This window comes from Diplotaxodon limnothrissa, linkage group LG15 (assembly GCF_057381915.1).
Source record: "Diplotaxodon limnothrissa isolate DT_005_m linkage group LG15, D_limnothrissa_male_GT1.1, whole genome shotgun sequence".
In the NCBI taxonomy this organism is placed as follows: Eukaryota; Metazoa; Chordata; class Actinopteri; order Cichliformes; family Cichlidae; genus Diplotaxodon; species Diplotaxodon limnothrissa.
The window spans coordinates 910,309-928,037 of record NC_140610.1 but is presented as its reverse complement, the minus strand read 5'-3'; the positions used below and the strand labels follow the sequence as shown (position 1 = coordinate 928,037).

Sequence of the window (17,729 nt, the reverse complement as noted above, 5' to 3'; positions counted from 1 at the left end):
ACTTCTCGAATTCTTTTATTTCACAGAATGGCATGTAAATGTGGTTAATAGGAAGGACATCACGGTCAAAACATTCTTTGTTACTTGGAGACACAAAGTGAGGCGGGGCAAGATGGCGGAGTCTGTTCTTCTGATGACGTCACAGTTCAAACTGGAGTGAGCTGCTGTGGGAAAAAAATGGTTGACAGGTTGAGGTAAGCAGAGGCGGCGCCCCGGAAGCGTTACAGTTTGTGTTGCCGCCACAGGCGGCTCATTGGGATGGGGTTGAATCTGCCGCTGCGGTTGCTCCTCATGCCCAGGTACTGCCTCAGCAGCTGGTTGACCCGTTTCTGACTGTTCCATTTGCGGGCAGATTTCCGGACGCCTATGAACCCGCCGTAGCGCTTCTGTAGCGGCCTCATCGATGAGCCCAGCAGCTTCCTGTATGCGTGGCGCCCTCTCTGAAAGCCGCCAAAGCGTTTGGATAAGGCGATGCCCTCTGAACTCTCACCTTCACCGGCCTCTAGCTGGCCATCGCTTTCCACGTTCCTCTCCTCTCTGGGCTTCTGCTCTTCATCCGTCAGACTGAGATCCAGACTCTGCAGGCCCTCCCCCTCCTCAGAGGATCCCAGCAGCGATGAGTCATACTGGACGCTGCGCTGCTCGAAGGGTGTCTCATCCCGATCCCCCTCCTGGAAACGCTCCGCAGCTGTCGACTGCACCAGTTCACTGTCAGAGTTCAGGTCGAGAGAGGTCAGCTCCAGCTCCTCTCCCGTTCTCTTGAAGAGAGCGCCTCCTTCAGAAAGTGTAGGATGGAGCGATAGCTTCACAGCGCGTTTGCATACGTCCCACGTCAGCGAAGAGGAGATGCGACCCTCGCATTCCAACAAACACACCTGCAGAGGGAAGAGAAACAGTGACGTGGTGAGGCGATCCGAAGGGGTCTTTTTGACGTTTAACTGATGAAAACACAACAAAGATCCCAGAGACTTTGAAGTCCCCTAATTACTTGCAGTCATTCAAGCGCTAATCAGGCTTAAGAAAGAAGGTGACAGTGAGGATGCTGAGAATATTGGGCTGGCAAATAATTGCAGGTGTTTAGTCCACACACCAGAGCAACGTGACGGTCGAACGTAACGGTGCTGACAAGGCCTGAAGTATCTCCGTTTTCTACAATCACAAATTTTCTTTCCTTAGAACATAAATCATGGAAAGGACAAATAACGGAGCAGAGAGCAGACGCTCTTATTTCAAGTCTAACACACATAAACTGTCTGTCTGTCTGAACATGTGCGTGTTCCCATTGATCTCTTACTGGTTGTTTCCTCACATTTCCTACATTCGAGCGCTGCTTAGCAAACATAGCAGTGTGATATTTCTGACCTGATATTTAAAGAGTTTTAGCTAGCACTGCTGTTATAGTTGCTAGTTGTTAGGAGTAGTGGTAATTTGGATCATTATATTTATTCAAGCTTAAAGCTACGAGCAAAGAATCCTACAAAGAAGGATTGTAAGGTTTCCTGGGGTGAGACGGTGCGCTTTGTACTTCTTTAGAGAAATGCAGAAGGACAGCTTTTGCAAAAAGGATGTAAATGGCTGTGGTGACCACATATTTCAAGAAGAAGACGGTTTTGAATAAGAGAGGAAGGCGCACAAAGGTGCAGTCTGAAAGAGATAAACTGTAAGGTGGTGTAAGGGGTGCGGTAGCTGGGGTGCATTGGATGGCAGCCTGCAGCATGATTCTGGACGAGAAGGGGAGGTGAACCTGGTGGTTGACTGAGGAAGTGCGGGGAAGAATTCAAAGGAAGAGGTAAGCAGAGAAGAAGTGGGCTAGTCCTCTGAGGCTAGACGTGCGACAAAGACAGAGGTGGCAAAGGAAAAGGCTCAGTGAGTTTTATGTGAAGCTGGAGCCTAACGAGGGAGAAAAATTAGTTTATCTCGGAAACTGAGAGGATGGCTGAGGAATGCAGAAGAAGCGTAAAAATAGAGCTCCAGAAGGAAAACACTTGATGAGCGATGCCAAGAAGAGTTGTTGAAGCTACGTTAAGTAGAGCGGTGACAGTCATTACACCAGAGCTCTTCACTGTCTCTCTTTGCTGTTGGTTCCTTTTGGAGCATTTCTAACAGAACATCAAACTAAAACAATGGTTTGCTGAGTCTGTTACTTAGCACTAATTAGCACTAGCATGTTTCTCGGTGCATTTTATTAATTCAGCTAGCTAGCCAAGCTAACTAACGTTAGCTGATGAATAACTCTCCAAACATTTTAAGGTCACTTCTGGCTCTAAAAGACAAACCCTGCGCTGCCTACACCGCTAATGCTGAAGCTTCAAAATGAGGAGTGGCTACATCCACCCATTATGCTGCCTTTGAATATGACACACGGTACATGTATGAACATGTTCACGGGGAAAAAGCTGCCTTTTGTGGCACAAAGTTAGATTCATGAGACAGAAAATGATGTGGCCCATAAACGAGAGTCGGGTAATAATTATGTGTTTTTTTGACTAGAAGCTGAACTGTTTATATTACATCGAGTGAATTCAACTATTTCTCATATGAAAAAGTCTGATGAGACTAATGACTGCTTCCCGAGTCCCCGAGCTGTGAAAATATGCACTGAGTTTATAGCCAAAAAGAAAACAAAATGTAAAAGCTAGCCAGTCATTTTAATCAAATAGCTTTTCTTCTAGTCAAACAGCCAAACACAAAATAATTGTATGGCCATGATTTTATGGCATTACTATATTAGTTTTAGTGCAGGCGTCAGCTGAACTAGCCTCCTTTTAACCTTGATGACTCGGGTGTCACAGAAGTTAATGGGCCTGGTTCCTGCTGTGTTCAGCATATATGATCTGCGAATGTGACACATCCATAATTTGACAAATGTGACATCGACTATTGCAAAATGATTGACAGCACAAAATTGGAGAAAAGTGCGAGGCTGTTTGAAGGACAGCAGGTAAATTATGTCTTTTGCTGACAACTATTTATTTCCGAATGACTCTTCAGCTTCAAGACGTTGTTTCCGCTCCTAAAGATTTGGAACTGAACTTTTCTGTATAGAGCGAAGTTTGTCAGCGCTGATTTCCACCTCGTCTTAATGACTTTCCTGTCATAGTCGTGACGCTTGATAGTCTGACTTCAAGGACCAATGAAGAACATTTGAAGTGCATTTAAAGCTTTTTTGATGCAACAACGGCTTTTCTTGTTTAGTAAATCCAAATATATTTATCACCTATATTTTGCATCCATATATGGCTGACAGTAGGTCACTGTATTCTTCTCTTTCACCCTTTCCCAAACTCCCAAGCTTGCTGATTTCAGTTTGAGGTAAGAAGCAAATCCCATTTACTCGTCAAATCTCGCTCAAACGAGATAAATTGCATTGTTATCAGAAACCTGCTCACATCAAAGGAAGCAGAGAAGAGGGAGTTCTGCTGTGAATCTATCAACAGAAATTAATTATCCATCGTAAATGAAATGAGCGCACCAGGGGATTCTCCGCAGCGGATCAATGGAGCAATCTAAAGGAGTTTATGAGCGGAGGAAGTGCGTGCATGCACACAGTCCACGATTTATATACTCGTGAGGACAAGAGGATAAAACGGTTGAGGAAATTCTCCAAGAGGAGCTCGCTTCAAAGGCTTAATTCTCACAGAGGAGGTGGGTCAGGGCTGGCTCTTAAATACAGTGTTGAGATTTTGATGTACTAAATTCTTTGAACTGATCAGAGAAGCAGCAGAAAAGCTCCTACTTTGCTACCTAATCTTGGGGTGGACAGATCAGAGTTTAAGGCCCACCTTGATGCCAAAGGCCATGTTATGAGCCAGCTTGTGCTCACAAGCCATCTGCAAACATCTTATCAAAAGAGTTGTTCCTGTGAGGAGTGACTGATAATGGTGTACGTGACGGAGAGCCAAAGAAGTCACACTTTGCCTGCTGTGTGATGTAGTGCACAGATCCAGTTCTTCAGGGAAGATGTTCAGGTAACAAAGTCCCGCTGAAGAAATCGAACCAATGTAAACCTTTCCAAAACGTTTCCATCAGGGTGACGATTAGCGAAGGTTATCGCTATCAATAGTATATCAATATATCATATCATCAAAGTTGATATGAAAAAAGAGAGAAAACAGATGAAAGAGAAGGACTACACGATCTGTCAGCCCCAGAGGAGAAATTCACTGCAATTTAAAAAAATCCTGATTCTCCAGCAAGGAAATGTGAGGAATACGGGAAGGTCCCAGCCTGCACCTTTATTTACTGCATGGTTTTCTTTACATGTGATTGTATTGTAATTCTGAGTATTTGTGATTTATGGTAGTTATATAATATAATATAATATAATATAATATAATATAATATAATATAATATATAGGGTGAAGGTGACGGTGGTCCCCGTGGTAATCGGAGCACTAGGTGCGGTGACTCCCAAGCTAGGCGAGTGGCTCCAGCAGATCCCGGGAACAACATCGGAGATCTCTGTCCAGAAGAGCGCAGTCCTGGGAACAGCTAAGATACTGCAGGACCCTCAAGCTCCCAGGCCTCTGGTAGAGGACCCGAGCTTGAAGGATAGAGAGAGAGATGTGTGTGTGAGACATTCTTAAGTGAAATGTAATATTCCTGTATGAAAAAGCAGCACTATTGATGATTGATTGATTGATTGATTGAATCTTTATTTTGAACATGTTGAAAAAGTATATAAAAAATATATATATATATAAAGATTCAAGATGATAATTTGTTTCTTGAGTTTCCACCAGTAAAGCCATTGGACCCAGCTTGGCTGGAGAGCTAACCACCTGGGACACCACATGCTGTGCAGCAAAGTCAGAACAGCTGTGCAGTGTAGCATACAAACCACTGCTGGGACCAAGAGCAGAGCTGTTCACCTTGTTCTGACTGTTTTGTGTAAAAACACTTAAACGTAGGCTGATAGCATACAGTAGCTAACTTAGCTAATGGTCCAGTTCTAACAGGGAGTGTGGCAGATCTCTACAATGTTCAGCATGAGGCCCCCAGGCCTCACAACATCTCTGTGCAACAATCAAAGGTGCGTCAGGAACCAGCTGTGGCTGTTTGCAAATACGCATAAGGGAAGCAACGCCCACACTTCTGTCGAGCAATGAGACAGAGTAATGATTTTAACTGGACGAAAGTCTGGCAGCTAATGACAAACACAGACAAAGTAACCCTGGTTACACTCTCACCTTCACACAGCTGAACTACAAACGAGAGCAGGCAGGAAACTCCGTGACTAAGAGCCACATCACAGGTAATTAGCACATATGTAAACAAAAGCTGGCATTTAAAAAAATGACAGTAAGTAATGAATGTGGTGGTAGAATCTGTGTGTGTGGGTACGGGCGTGTAGGTGTGTGCACAAATAAATTAATGGGTCCTGACATTATAGCAAACAGCGGCGGCCTCACGCACACACTCTCAGTCTGGAGTGGGAGACAATGGAATTGCTCCGTGGATTCCATCTGTGGCTCAATGGGATGGCGGCAAACACAATGAGGTGCTGATCAAATGTGTCAGTCAGCGATGTAGGCCCAGGCTGATGATACTGAGAGGCAGTCTATTACAACTTCCAAAAAGGTCCCAGCTGTCTTTCCTCTGCATCATTATCAGCTAAATTAGCCGTCCTACAGCTATTCGTGGACACCCACCGACTATTTTTACCCACTGATTTTTCTCAGACTGCTTGGAATGAGATTCTGTGCCGCGTGGAAATTTTGGGTTCAGTTCGGAGAACGATCACATCCTCCCACTGTAGAGGCCGGGATTTCCTGATGGTCACAAAGAACTGCACAGGTGCTGTAGGTACTCACAGAGAAGCAACACTAATCCCTTCTGCATAAAAGTGTCTCCATCATGTCACCGTCACTGTGCATTGCGTGGCTTTCTTTAGTTTTAACCCAACGCTATGAGAGAAAAATAATAGGAAGTATTTTTTTCAGGTTTTAGGATGTTATGTTAGTCTAAGTCTGGCTCTTATGACCCAAGTGTGTGTGTGTGTAGATATTTTGTTTGGCACTAACCACCCATTATAACACTAATTGCCATTTGTGCATTGGCACAGAAAGAATATTGGCACTCTGCTCTGACACCTGTCCACACAGGAGATGATAAGCACTTCCAGCATAAAGAGTGCTGTCTGTCTGTCTGTCTGTCTGTCTGTCTGTCTGTCTATTGTGGGATTATAATATTATCTTATGCTATGTTATACCCCTAATTAAAGATTGTGAAATTATTATGTAGTTTTAGTTTGTAGTATTCTCCTGAATTAGAGAAAGGTGATAACTGTTACAGTTATTAGGGTTAGCTGAGTTATAAGAAATACTGTTTTCAGAGAGTCAGGACCTTTTCTGATAGTAGAGGAGACAGAGCACATTCCACGGGAGCTTCACCCCCACTGTTGTTGAAGGCAGACAAAATAGGGAGCCAAGGCCATAAGTCAGGCTCACTAGGAGTTAGAAAGAATGTGAATGTTTAGGTTTTTACGATTAGGTGGGGGCCACTAGAGGCTATAAGAGTTTGAGTAACCCTCCACCAGTTTGAGATTTGCTGTGTCCCTCTGCATGCATGTCTCCCCATCCAGATGGTTTATGCTCATAAAGTGTTGAATTGTATGGAATAAAAGAGTGTTGATTGAGCATTTATACACCGAGTATCCCCCCTAATTTTGGTATGATCCGAGCTCAGGCACTAGGCGACGGAGCACAGCATGTGAGCGAGGGGGGAGAAGCTGCTGCCTGCGAGTTTGCTGTTGGAGAAGCGCAGACAGAGAAGAGCTGAAGTTCGACCAAGTTCCGAAGCAAATCATTCGTACTGTACAAATAATGTAAATATGACGGTGAATCACAAAAGATTGATGTCAAACTGATCACTTGACCCATATTACTTTACTTGCTCTTCGAGTGAATCAACAAATGGTGAAATGAAAAGCCGAACAACAACAATGCTGTTTCTTTAGAGAGTCTCAGCTCACATGTGTGTTTATTTCATATTTTCAGTTGTTTCCCTCCACGGCTAAATAAAGCACAGAATCGGTTTGAGTTATGTACTGATGAACACAACAATGGACATAAGGAGCTTCTTTCAAAGAAAAAAGGTAGATGTTATTTTATATATTATACTTTGTATGTTGTTCAGTATATTTCTATGCAAAACAAGAGGAACAGAGAGGGAGAGAGAGAGGAGGACAGAACAGGGAGGGAACAAGAGCAGGTGACACACCTGTTAGTCACATGTTGTTTGCCCAAACTCATCAGAACATGTATCCAGTGCCTAGTGTAACGTTTTAGATACCGTTTGTTACTTTTCAAATTCTATATTTATTAAGTTTTGCAGCTTGTTTGCACAACAAGGCTAAATAATTATTGTACTTTGGTAGAATTAAAAAATAAGTGTAGTGCAGGTCTATGATGGTTTTTAGTGCTGCTATCATCTAGTTCTGATTCTGGTTCTGTCTTGGTTAAGTCCTCAGTAGTCCTGATTTTGAACTGTTGTAGTCCTGTTTTAGTTCTGGATCAGTTCTGGGTCTGGTTGAATTGGGGTTTAGTCCTCGTGTCTTGATACAGCCCTGACTTTGTTCTGTCTCGCTGCTTAATTAAAAAGTTAGTTTAAGGTGTCCTGCATATGTGACATATTTTTTCCTACATGAAGAGATTCTTTTTTGAACAAAACTCAAAACAGCCTACCCCCCCATCCCACATGCATACTACCCTTTACGGCTAAGCCCCGGGTGTATAAAATGTCTGGCTCCGCCTCTGGAGTCAACGGTATCCATTAGTGGTGCAGCGGATTACGGTTGATCCGAAATCCGAACCGATCCCACTCCACGGTTCGGTACGCACGCGATCCGAAGATTCGAAAAAGAAAAAGAAAAGTACGCGTATGGTGGCGTGGTCAGTCTGTCCAGCGATAGTTATGGCCAGCGCTAGCGGTTCAAGTGGAGGAGCAGAGGAGTTTGCGGTATTTAAGCAGCCCTTTGCTGCCCAGCCCGACCGGGCAAAGCTATTACAGAAGCTGCTGGGGTGTTTAGCTGCAGACGGGAGGCCGTATTCTGCTGTGCAAAACAAGCGGTTTAAACTACGATGAACGTGCTTGAGCCACGCTATGATGTCTCGTTGCGCGTCCACTTCAGTGACAAGATCGTTCCAAGCATGTATGAGCAGGAGAACTTTAAAGTTATGGCTGAACTGTTCCAACCATCTTCTGTTGCTCTAACTACAAATGGGTGGAGCTCCAGGTCAACGGAAAGCCACGTGACCGTGACCGCTCGTTATATCACAGCGGAGTGGTAGATACAAAGCCCTGCACTGCCCTGTAGATTACATTAGATTAGATGAAACTTTATTTATCCCTCGGGTGGGTTCCTCCGGGAAATTCAGTTTCCAGTAGCACAGCACCGACAGAAGTTGCAGAATGTGAGCAGAAATATACCAAATATACACATTTATAAATACAGAGAATACAAAAGGGATAAATAGAATAAACAGGAATAAGAATACAAGGGAACAGCACATTTCAAGTATTGTGAGTCTATTACACCGTTGGATATTAGCAAAAACTATTGCACAGGGAAAAGGCGCTACAGCTACTTGTTCCCCCCTTGTTTCCCCCCCTCCAGCGAGCAGTTAAACAGTTTGATGGCGTGTGGGACTTTTTAAGTCTGCTGGTCCTTGACTTTGGGAGAAGCAACCCGTCACTGAACAGACTCCTCTGGTTGTTTATGGCCATGTGCAGGGGATGCCCAGCTTGGTCCATAATGTCCATATTGCACCTTAATTTGTTTTTATATAAGTGAGTGGAATGAGTCTTCAGTTGTTTTTTAATAGGCAAAAAATACTTAAATAAATAAACGGCGAGTCAAATTTTTGTCTTTTTTTTCTATTTTTGCTGATCCGAAAATTGATCCGATCCGTGACTTAAAACCGTGATCCGATCTGAACCGTGAGATTTTTGAGCCGTTGCACCACTAGTATCCATGACACACAACGTAACGTTTGATAATGCGTCATGTGCAAAGGCATCAGCTCCAAGAGCCGTGCTTGGAGAGTGCTTTGCAGCGACTCTGAAGAGTCGACTCCCATTAAGCGAGAGCCGGCTCCTCACTTAATTTATCCTCATTTTTTTTCACATAGTATCATTATGTGAAAAACAGAGAGGGTGAGAGACATGACAGTCAAGTGCAGTGTGTGTCTGTCCTCTCAGTGAGTGAGACAGTGGACAGCGGTGAGGAGGGCTGTGCGAGTGCATCGCAAAAACACATAGATATGCCCGACACCCGTAAACAAAACAGCATCTGGCTGCAGTTTAAAAACTTTTTTGTCTCAACTTGGTCTCAGTTTAGGCGGTCTTGACTACAAGTCTACCATGTACTAAATAAAAGTGGGAGGGAGGGTGGGGCACGAAAACAAGAACGAACAGCTGGGGGGAACATGTGTAGATGAGAACTGGAAGGAGCGTTTGGAAATTCAGATACTTCAGTTCTAAACTGGTCATAAGTGTGAATGTGAGCTTGGCTGGTTGTCAGATATGTCCCCACATCATGATTTGCAGAAACTTCAGTTATCCCCTGATGTTCATCTACCCAGACAACACAGACAGGTTCACTCGGGACAGGCACAGAGGGACGAGGAGTCACTGAGCCACACGTCCACACTTCACCAGTTAGTCTGACATGCCTGGGTTTGATTCTGAGCAATGAGGCAACAGAAAAATGACCGAGCCACACGAGGCTCCAACCTAGAACCCTGTCACAGTGATAACCACTGCATAACCGCCCTGCTCCCTGCACGTCCTTTCCCGCAGTTTCAGCCTGCTTGCTTCTTCCCGTCACCTGTGCAGGTAATAAAGTAATCAGCAGAAGCAGCTCCAGTGTCAGCACTGTACAAAGTGGAACATGGTGTCATTCATCGAGACTCTGCATGAGCTGGTAAAAATCCTGCAAACGCACACTTCTAGAAGACTTAGAGACTTAGAGCTGTTTATTGTCATTGTGCAGTTTCTTGCACAGCGAAATTGGGTAGCTGGACCACAAAGGTGCTAAAGTAAGAAGAAGAGAAACCAATATACAACGAAGGCGGAAAATAAATAAATAATTAAATAAATAGAATAAAATAAAAAACAGTGTATATGTATACATATGTGAGTGGAACTATATACATGGTGTATGTGGAGGAAACACTGAAACAGACTGGGACCAAAATAATTGCACAGAACATGGAAAGACTGAGATATTGCATATAGATGATCCACAGCAGTGTCAGGGTGGATGTGTTGGGGAAGTCTTTACACACTCTTAGCTTGCATTAAGAGTTCTGACAGCCCGGGAAGAAGCTGTTCTTTAGTCTGTTGACTAATAATAATAATAATAATAACTTTATTTATAAAGCGCTTTCAATGTCCCTTTGTGACATGAAATCTGGATTTCTACTATTCTTAATTATTGTTGCCACCACAATTCTGCTCTGCATGAAATATTTTGGATGGATGTTTTGGTGATTGATTGAAATATGCTTCATACCTTAATTCTTGTGAAAAAATAAATATTCTTGCTGTTTTTGAGGTGAAAACACAACAATGTAAATGGTTGACAGCACACAGAGAAAGCTTATGCACAATGACAACCAGACAACGCAAAAACACAACATAAGTAGTTACATTACAGAGCAAACAAAGCACACACAGGACCATCGAACTGTACACGATGCGTTACAAAGACACTCTAATCAATAACTCACTGGATCACCATCATGGCCCCATCAGGGTGCTGATGGCTCGCTGCAGCTGCACACATGCGCCGCGGTGTTGACATGCATTCACACAGAATTACAATGATACACACATGTGCTCACCATGGTGTTGAAGGTTTGTTCCAGCTGCTGTTGCTGCAGGAGCAGTCCACAGGCCATACATTGCCCCTGACAGTCACTGCATCCAGGGGTGAAGAGACATGCCAGCAGGACCACCAGGCACCACAGAGGGATCTTCATCGCTCAGCGCACCCAGACAGGCAGCGACAAAGAGGAGCCCAGCAAACAGAAGAGTTCAAAACAAGGAGTCAGCAGCTGGAGGATCTGGGAGGTAAAAGCTGTGGGATCTGGGTCCAGCCTGCAGGGAGAGAGAGCGGACAGACTGACAGGAATACTGCATGAATTCCAACTCGCAGGGATAATTTGGTGGATTTGGCCGGCCAGTCGAAGCGTTGGTGGTGGGAGAGTGTTCATCAAATAACAGGAAATGGACAGTGTGGGTGGAGAGAGAGAGAGCACAACCTGAGGCAATAAATGATAAAATGGGCAATTTCCAGTGGACAGGAATCATCCTGTGCAGGCTGGAGGGTTGGATCGCAGATCGAAATCATACACCGCAGGCTGGAGATTAGTAAGAGCCCATATGTGCCTCCACAGATTAGCTTGAAACTACAACACAGGTCATTTCCTGAGGCAGCAAGAAATCCGCACACAACAGTGATTGGACGATGATAAAATGGGCATTAGAGTCAATGTTGAGGCAAAAAATATGCTAGCAGTGAAGAAATGTGTGACAGGACGCGTGCGCAGGCTGAGGAAGAATAACCGGTGAGATAGACCCCATCATCTGGTGTGGGCTCTACCTGTCTGACCCCCATTTATTCTGCCACGCACCACCGAATCAGCCAATAACAGCAATAACAAAGAGAAAAACAGAGCAGCATAGATTGCTGCTGCTTGACAGAAATATTCCACACTCTGTCTGCAGGCTTAAAGCCGGCACCCAAGGCCCTCATGCTCGTGTTTGCCAAACTATAAACGTTTAGGAAACATGTTCTCTGTTTTTCACATATTAACAGCTTTATTGCTGGAGCTGCTCAATCTGTTGACCTTAAAGGAGAGGTCAGAGGTCAAATAAGAAATACTAATAATGAAGTACTTGCTATATATCGACGATACACACCACACTTGTAAGAATCACAGTTTGTAAATTTGTCAGATTTCCCACCAGTAAATCTTTAAGGTCAACTCAGGCTACGTGCACACCGGCCCGGATAGATTAGAAAACTGCGTTTTTGTCTGAAAACGCTCCGCGTCCACGTTTCAGTCGTTTTCACAGACTTGTGCGTCCACATTGAAACATCTGAAAACACTTACGTACCAGTCCTGCGCATGCGTGAAACGCAAGAAGATTCGGCCTGCCTCATTTCTGTCTGCGGCTTATTCACTTTCCGGCTCGTTGAAATGTGGAGGAAAAGCAACGAGTTTTTAAATGGACTCACAATGAGCTGGAGTTGTTGCTGCGAGTAACACAAAAGCACAAAGTTGCAAAAGCGAGTGAGAGTTTGAAGAAAAGCTCTATGAAGCACGTGCAGACTGATGTTAATCTTTAATAGGGCTGTCAGTAATTGGTCACATGACTGCATCACATGACTAACACGCGTCATCGTTTTAGAAACTGCGTTTTCGCTGTCCACACTGCGACGCGACAGCACCGTTTTGAAACGTATTCGTTTTCGAGAGCGTTTTCAAAACACTGCGTTTTTCCTTGAGGAAAATGTGTCTCGGTGTGGACAGGAGGCCAAAACGGAGAGAAAACGATGCGCATTAGTGTGGACGTATAAGGTCTTAAGATGCGAGCAAAGTTTGGATTGTACACCTCGACAAAATGTTACCAGGATTCAACCTCTCACGCTATTACGTTTACAGAGAGAAGGACACGTATGCAACCAAAAACATAACCTGCTTGGCAGAGCTAAAAACCTTACAGGTGTATGAAACTGAAGGGGAGCACAGAACCACACAGTCACGTATGTGAATCAGCAGAAGGGAAGGAGGATATTAAGGACGTTCAGCCGTTTTCTCGTGCTATTAGATGCGCTGCTGGTCTCAGTCTTTAAGTCTTTACTAGCTGTTTGCATGTGCACGATTACTTAGGGGGTCGTGGAAGTTTGGGGAAGGTGGCAGACCTGCAGAGCAGCCAGAGTCACAGAAGACTGGGACGATGTTCCTCTCCCCGGTGGGTCTCCTCGGTTCCCATTTACAAACTAAAAGAAGAGGAAAAGTCTACCAACTGTGTTCAGACGCGTTCAACAAAATCAACAAAATGAGCCAATATTTTTCTTAAAATGATCGATTTTTCCCGTTAGATATGTTTTCTGTGTTCTCGTGTGAATAGAGTGGGAATCACCGCTTTCTCTTTTTATTTACATTTTAAACAGCGTACCAGCTTTGTGGGAGTCGGAGGACAATATTAGCGTTTCCACTTTGTTACATTTCCACTCGTAGTCAGCAGCATCTGAAAGCAGTCATGTGTGACTCCAGCCCATTTACACAAGTAGAAATGGTTTTATGGGAAGTCATTGGGGTAGCTGTTTGTTTGCTTTGCAAAGATCACTTGGTCGCCTGCTGACTAAGCCCATTTCAGATAGTTAGGCTCTCCTGTAAGCAGCTCTTACAAACGAGTAAACCAGGAAAATGTGATGGCGTCGGCCTTCGACAGGCGTCAGAATCACAAAGATCCACCTTTCACACATTAATTATATTCAAACAGCGTGTTCATGTGAATACTGTTAAAAGGAGTTTTGTTCACATCATTAATAATAGTTGTAGTGAAATGTTTTGGTAACTAGATAATGGACCGCCACACATTCAAAGGCTCATTAAAAACATTATTATAATTTTTAGCTGGGGCCTGAATATCTGTGAGGTCGAGCAGCGCAGCATTACATGCAGATATGCAATCTATGTAGAGCAGTCCCAGTGTTTGCACCGTGTCAGGACAGGGTTACATAAGGTCAACCCCGACGCTGCGGCGTCACTCGTTTGAGTCAGGACGTTTCAAACTGACTCAAAAAGCCTTGAAAAGACATTTTGTGAAGAAGCTGTTTGCAGTCAGAGCCGCACTTCGACTCATTGACAAACACATTTACAGCCTGAACAGAAAATGTTTGAGCTTCCTTCACATGAGGGGTTCTGAAAAGTTGATGTAACGAACGCCGCTGCGCCGCTCGGGGCGTGCAATAACCCACGTGTTGGCGAATGGGCGCACCAAACGAATTTTTGAACTATGACAAAGATGCTTTCTTCCCCACATGGTGACTTGCTTTGATTTAAAGTCGTACAGAAATATTTGAGATCAGTATTTGATGGGGGGTTTTCCTGCGCCTGCTTGGTGGTGAACAGGCTTCCTAAAAGCTCTGATGGGGATAAATTACCACCACTCCTTGCTGCTTTGGCCATTTTGAATGAAGGCTATTACTTTGTGGATATTAACAATTAATGGACCGGGCGGTCTCGAGATTTGTGTAGCAGATGTAACAGTGAGCTGGCTGTAAAGATTTGCACGGATCGGCCAGTCACAGGCGTGATTGCCGTCGGTGTTTCCTGCATCACCTGGACACCTCTTCCCCCCCCCTTCGCGCACCCCTTAATGCCCTGCAATTCATCTCATTAACAAAAAGTCCAGCGCCGTTATTTGCATCTCTAAACAGGTTTTAGGTGGAGTACACACACGTTGTATATGCCTCAAAGCGTAGTGTTTTTTATGGTGTCATTCCCGTACTGTGGTCACTTTCATATCGTTTGCTTCTGGTGGGAGCTCATGCATATGCGATTTGTGTGTCTAAAATGAGTTAATATTTCAGCAAATGCAGATCCGGTGCAGCCATGTGGAAATGCACACAGAGTTAAGCAGTGAGTTCAGATGTGTGTCGCCCTCTCGTTTGCACACAAGCCTACGCAGCAATGTGTTAAACGGCTTTGAGAGAACTGTTGTTGTGATTCGCCACCATATTAAATACCAATACAGTTTGTCTTAAGATCACAACGTACGTTAATACATCACCAAACAACTGTGCGTCCAAATGAAGATTACCATTCAGGATCGAGCCTGTAATAATAGTAATAATAGTAATAATAGTAATAATAATAATAATAGTAATAATAGTAATAATAGTAATAATAGTAATGCAAATTTAATACAGGATTTACTTATTAACGGAGCTCTGCTCACTGAAGATCGGTGGGGGGTAGAGGATCTTCATTTAACTGATGAAGGCTGAAAGCAGTTAAGTCGAGTGATGAGCAAAGTGAGCGAGAACAGGGTAGAGGGTAGGGCTGCCATTCCTCCCCACTGAAAGGAGTCAGCTGTGGGAGGCGGCCCTGTAAGGGGACCTGCACCCAGATAAGCAGATAGAATATATGACATCGATTAGCTAGATTGTAAAATCATTTTGTGCAGGCATTTGTGATCCCTGCAGGATAACCTTTAATCCCACAAAAAACATAAAAACCTTTAGTACTTGACTGTTTTGTGAACTTCCTGACATTGAACCTCACAAAAATAAAACACCTTTAAACCACTAAAATGGCTACTGGAAACATGATGTTTGCATTTCTTTGGGACAGCTGTGGACCGCCTAAAAAGACACCATGAATTAATCTGCAGCAGTCGACATTAAAGCATTCCCGGTGTGTGGACCTGCCACTGTGCCCAAGAGCCACAGGAGTCTCAGCTTATCCACATCTCAATCACATCAAACTCAATTAGTGTGACACTTTGAGCCACAGACCACCACCCTCCTTTCTCTGCCTGATTTTCTGTAATGATTCGCTTCTCCATCATCCAGTTTAGCCACCTATAATTCTGAATACTATTTTAGTTATCCTCAACATTTCATATCATTTCCAGAGAAGGCAGTTAACGGGGTGCAGGGGGAGGATATGCACAGTGCTGACGGGGAGGCTAGGCCCCTACACAGCCTTTTCCCGACACCGCTGGAGCCGGGGAGAGAGTCGTATTCGAAAACAGGGCTTCATCGTGCGTAAATATAAAAACCTTGGCATTCTTAACGAACGCTGACATGAAAGCAAAAAGAAAATGGGCTTTAACGAAGGGGCCTGACGTCCCTGTACTTTTCAGATGATTCTTCCCATCTCGCTGAAATGAATGCTTTTACCCAGTTCTTTCCAAAACATATATTGTCCTGAGCTTCCATTAGAGTTAACTAAGACCCTGAAAGTCTTACGTGTCCTCAAGAGAAATGTTTTTCCCTTTGAATCAGAGAGGAAGCAATCAGAACATAAAAGGGCCACCGCTCTCATGCATTTGCTTTTGTTATCTGAGTACATTTCTTGTCAGAGCTGAAAATGAACAATCAGAAACATCTGCGGTAATTTTTCTACCAGTTTACTGTCCTTAAAGAAACGTAATGAAAATCATTAAGGGCAGCGTGGAGGTCAGAAACAGGTGAGTGATCTGTTTTTTACTTTTTTGTTGAAGGAAGGTAATCAAATTGTTTCAAAGAGCAGACAAGTGCCTTTCAATGTTGTTTCAGCCCAGATTTTTTTTTATTTTAGGCTGTTATGAAATGTATTACTTCAAAAACAGCTCATAAAGGTGTATTTAGTTTTACATAACGGAAAAAAGAAGTGACAGACTTTAGTTTTATTTATTCATAGACTTCATCAACAAGGATGGACAACACTATTTTCCAAGTTAAGAGCCATTTTATGCATGAACTTTGTGAGAATCCGGTCAGACTGGCTATGTGTGAATGCACCAGAACACATGCAAAGTATTTCAGGTGTTCCACCCATCCATCAATCAATCCATCCATCCATCCATCCATCCATCCATCCATCCATCCATCCACCCATCCACCCATCCATCCATCCATCCACCCATCAATCAATCCATCCATCAATCCATCCATCCATCCACCCATCCACCAATCAATCCATCCATCCATCCATCCATCCATCCATCCATCCATCCATCCACCCATCCATCCACCCATCCATCCATCAATCCATCCACCCATCCATCCATCCATCAATCAATCCATCCACCCATCCATCCACCCATCCACCCATCCATCCATCCATCCATCAATCCATCCATCCATCCATCCATCCATCAATCCATCCATCCACCCATCCACCCATCCATCCATCCATCCATCAATCCATCCACCCATCCATCCATCCATCCATCCATCCATCCATCCACCCATCAATCAATCAATCCATCCATCCATCCACCCACCCACCCATCCATCCATCCACCCATCCACCCATCCATCCATCCATCCATCAATCCATCCACCCATCCATCCATCCATCCACCCATCCATCCATCCATCCACCCATCAATCAATCCATCCATCCATCCACCCATCCACCCATCAATCAATCAATCCATCCATCCATCCACCCACCCACCCATCCATCCATCCATCCATCCACCCATCAATCAATCAATCCATCCATCCATCCATCCATCCATCCACCCACCCACCCACCCATCCATCCATCCATCCATCCATCCATCCATCCACCCATCCATCCACCCATCAATCAATCAATCAATCCATCCATCCATCCATCCATCCATCCACCCATCCATCCACCCATCAATCAATCAATCAATCCATCCATCCATCCATCCATCCATCCACCAGTCCATCCATCCATCCATCCATCCATCCATCAACCAACCAATCCATCCATCAGTCCATTCATCCATCCACCCATCCATCCATCCATCCATCCATCCATCCGCTTCCGCTTATCCTTTTCAGGGTTGCGGGGGGTGCTGGAGCCTATCCCAGCTGTCATAGGGCGAGAGGCGGGGTACACCCTGGTCAGGTCGCCAGTCTGTCGCAGGGACAGACAACCATTCGCGCTCACATTCACACCCATGGGCAATTTAGATCAATTAACCTATCCCTACAAAGCGCATGTCTTTGGACATGCACTAT

The 17,729-nt window shown here is 44.3% G+C and overlaps 1 protein-coding gene across 1 annotated transcript; it reads right to left on the bottom strand.

Annotated features, from left to right (window-relative positions):
- Window positions 1-221: 221 nt before the first annotated feature.
- On the bottom strand, window positions 222-10,986 carry pnocb (prepronociceptin b). The gene is made up of 2 exons (XM_085373246.1): window positions 10,849-10,986; window positions 222-875 (listed from the first exon to the last, which is right to left on the bottom strand). Exons 1-2 carry the CDS (start codon window positions 10,984-10,986, stop codon window positions 222-224), a joined length of 792 nt encoding a protein of 263 aa, XP_085229372.1.
- Window positions 10,987-17,729: the final 6,743 nt, after the last annotated feature.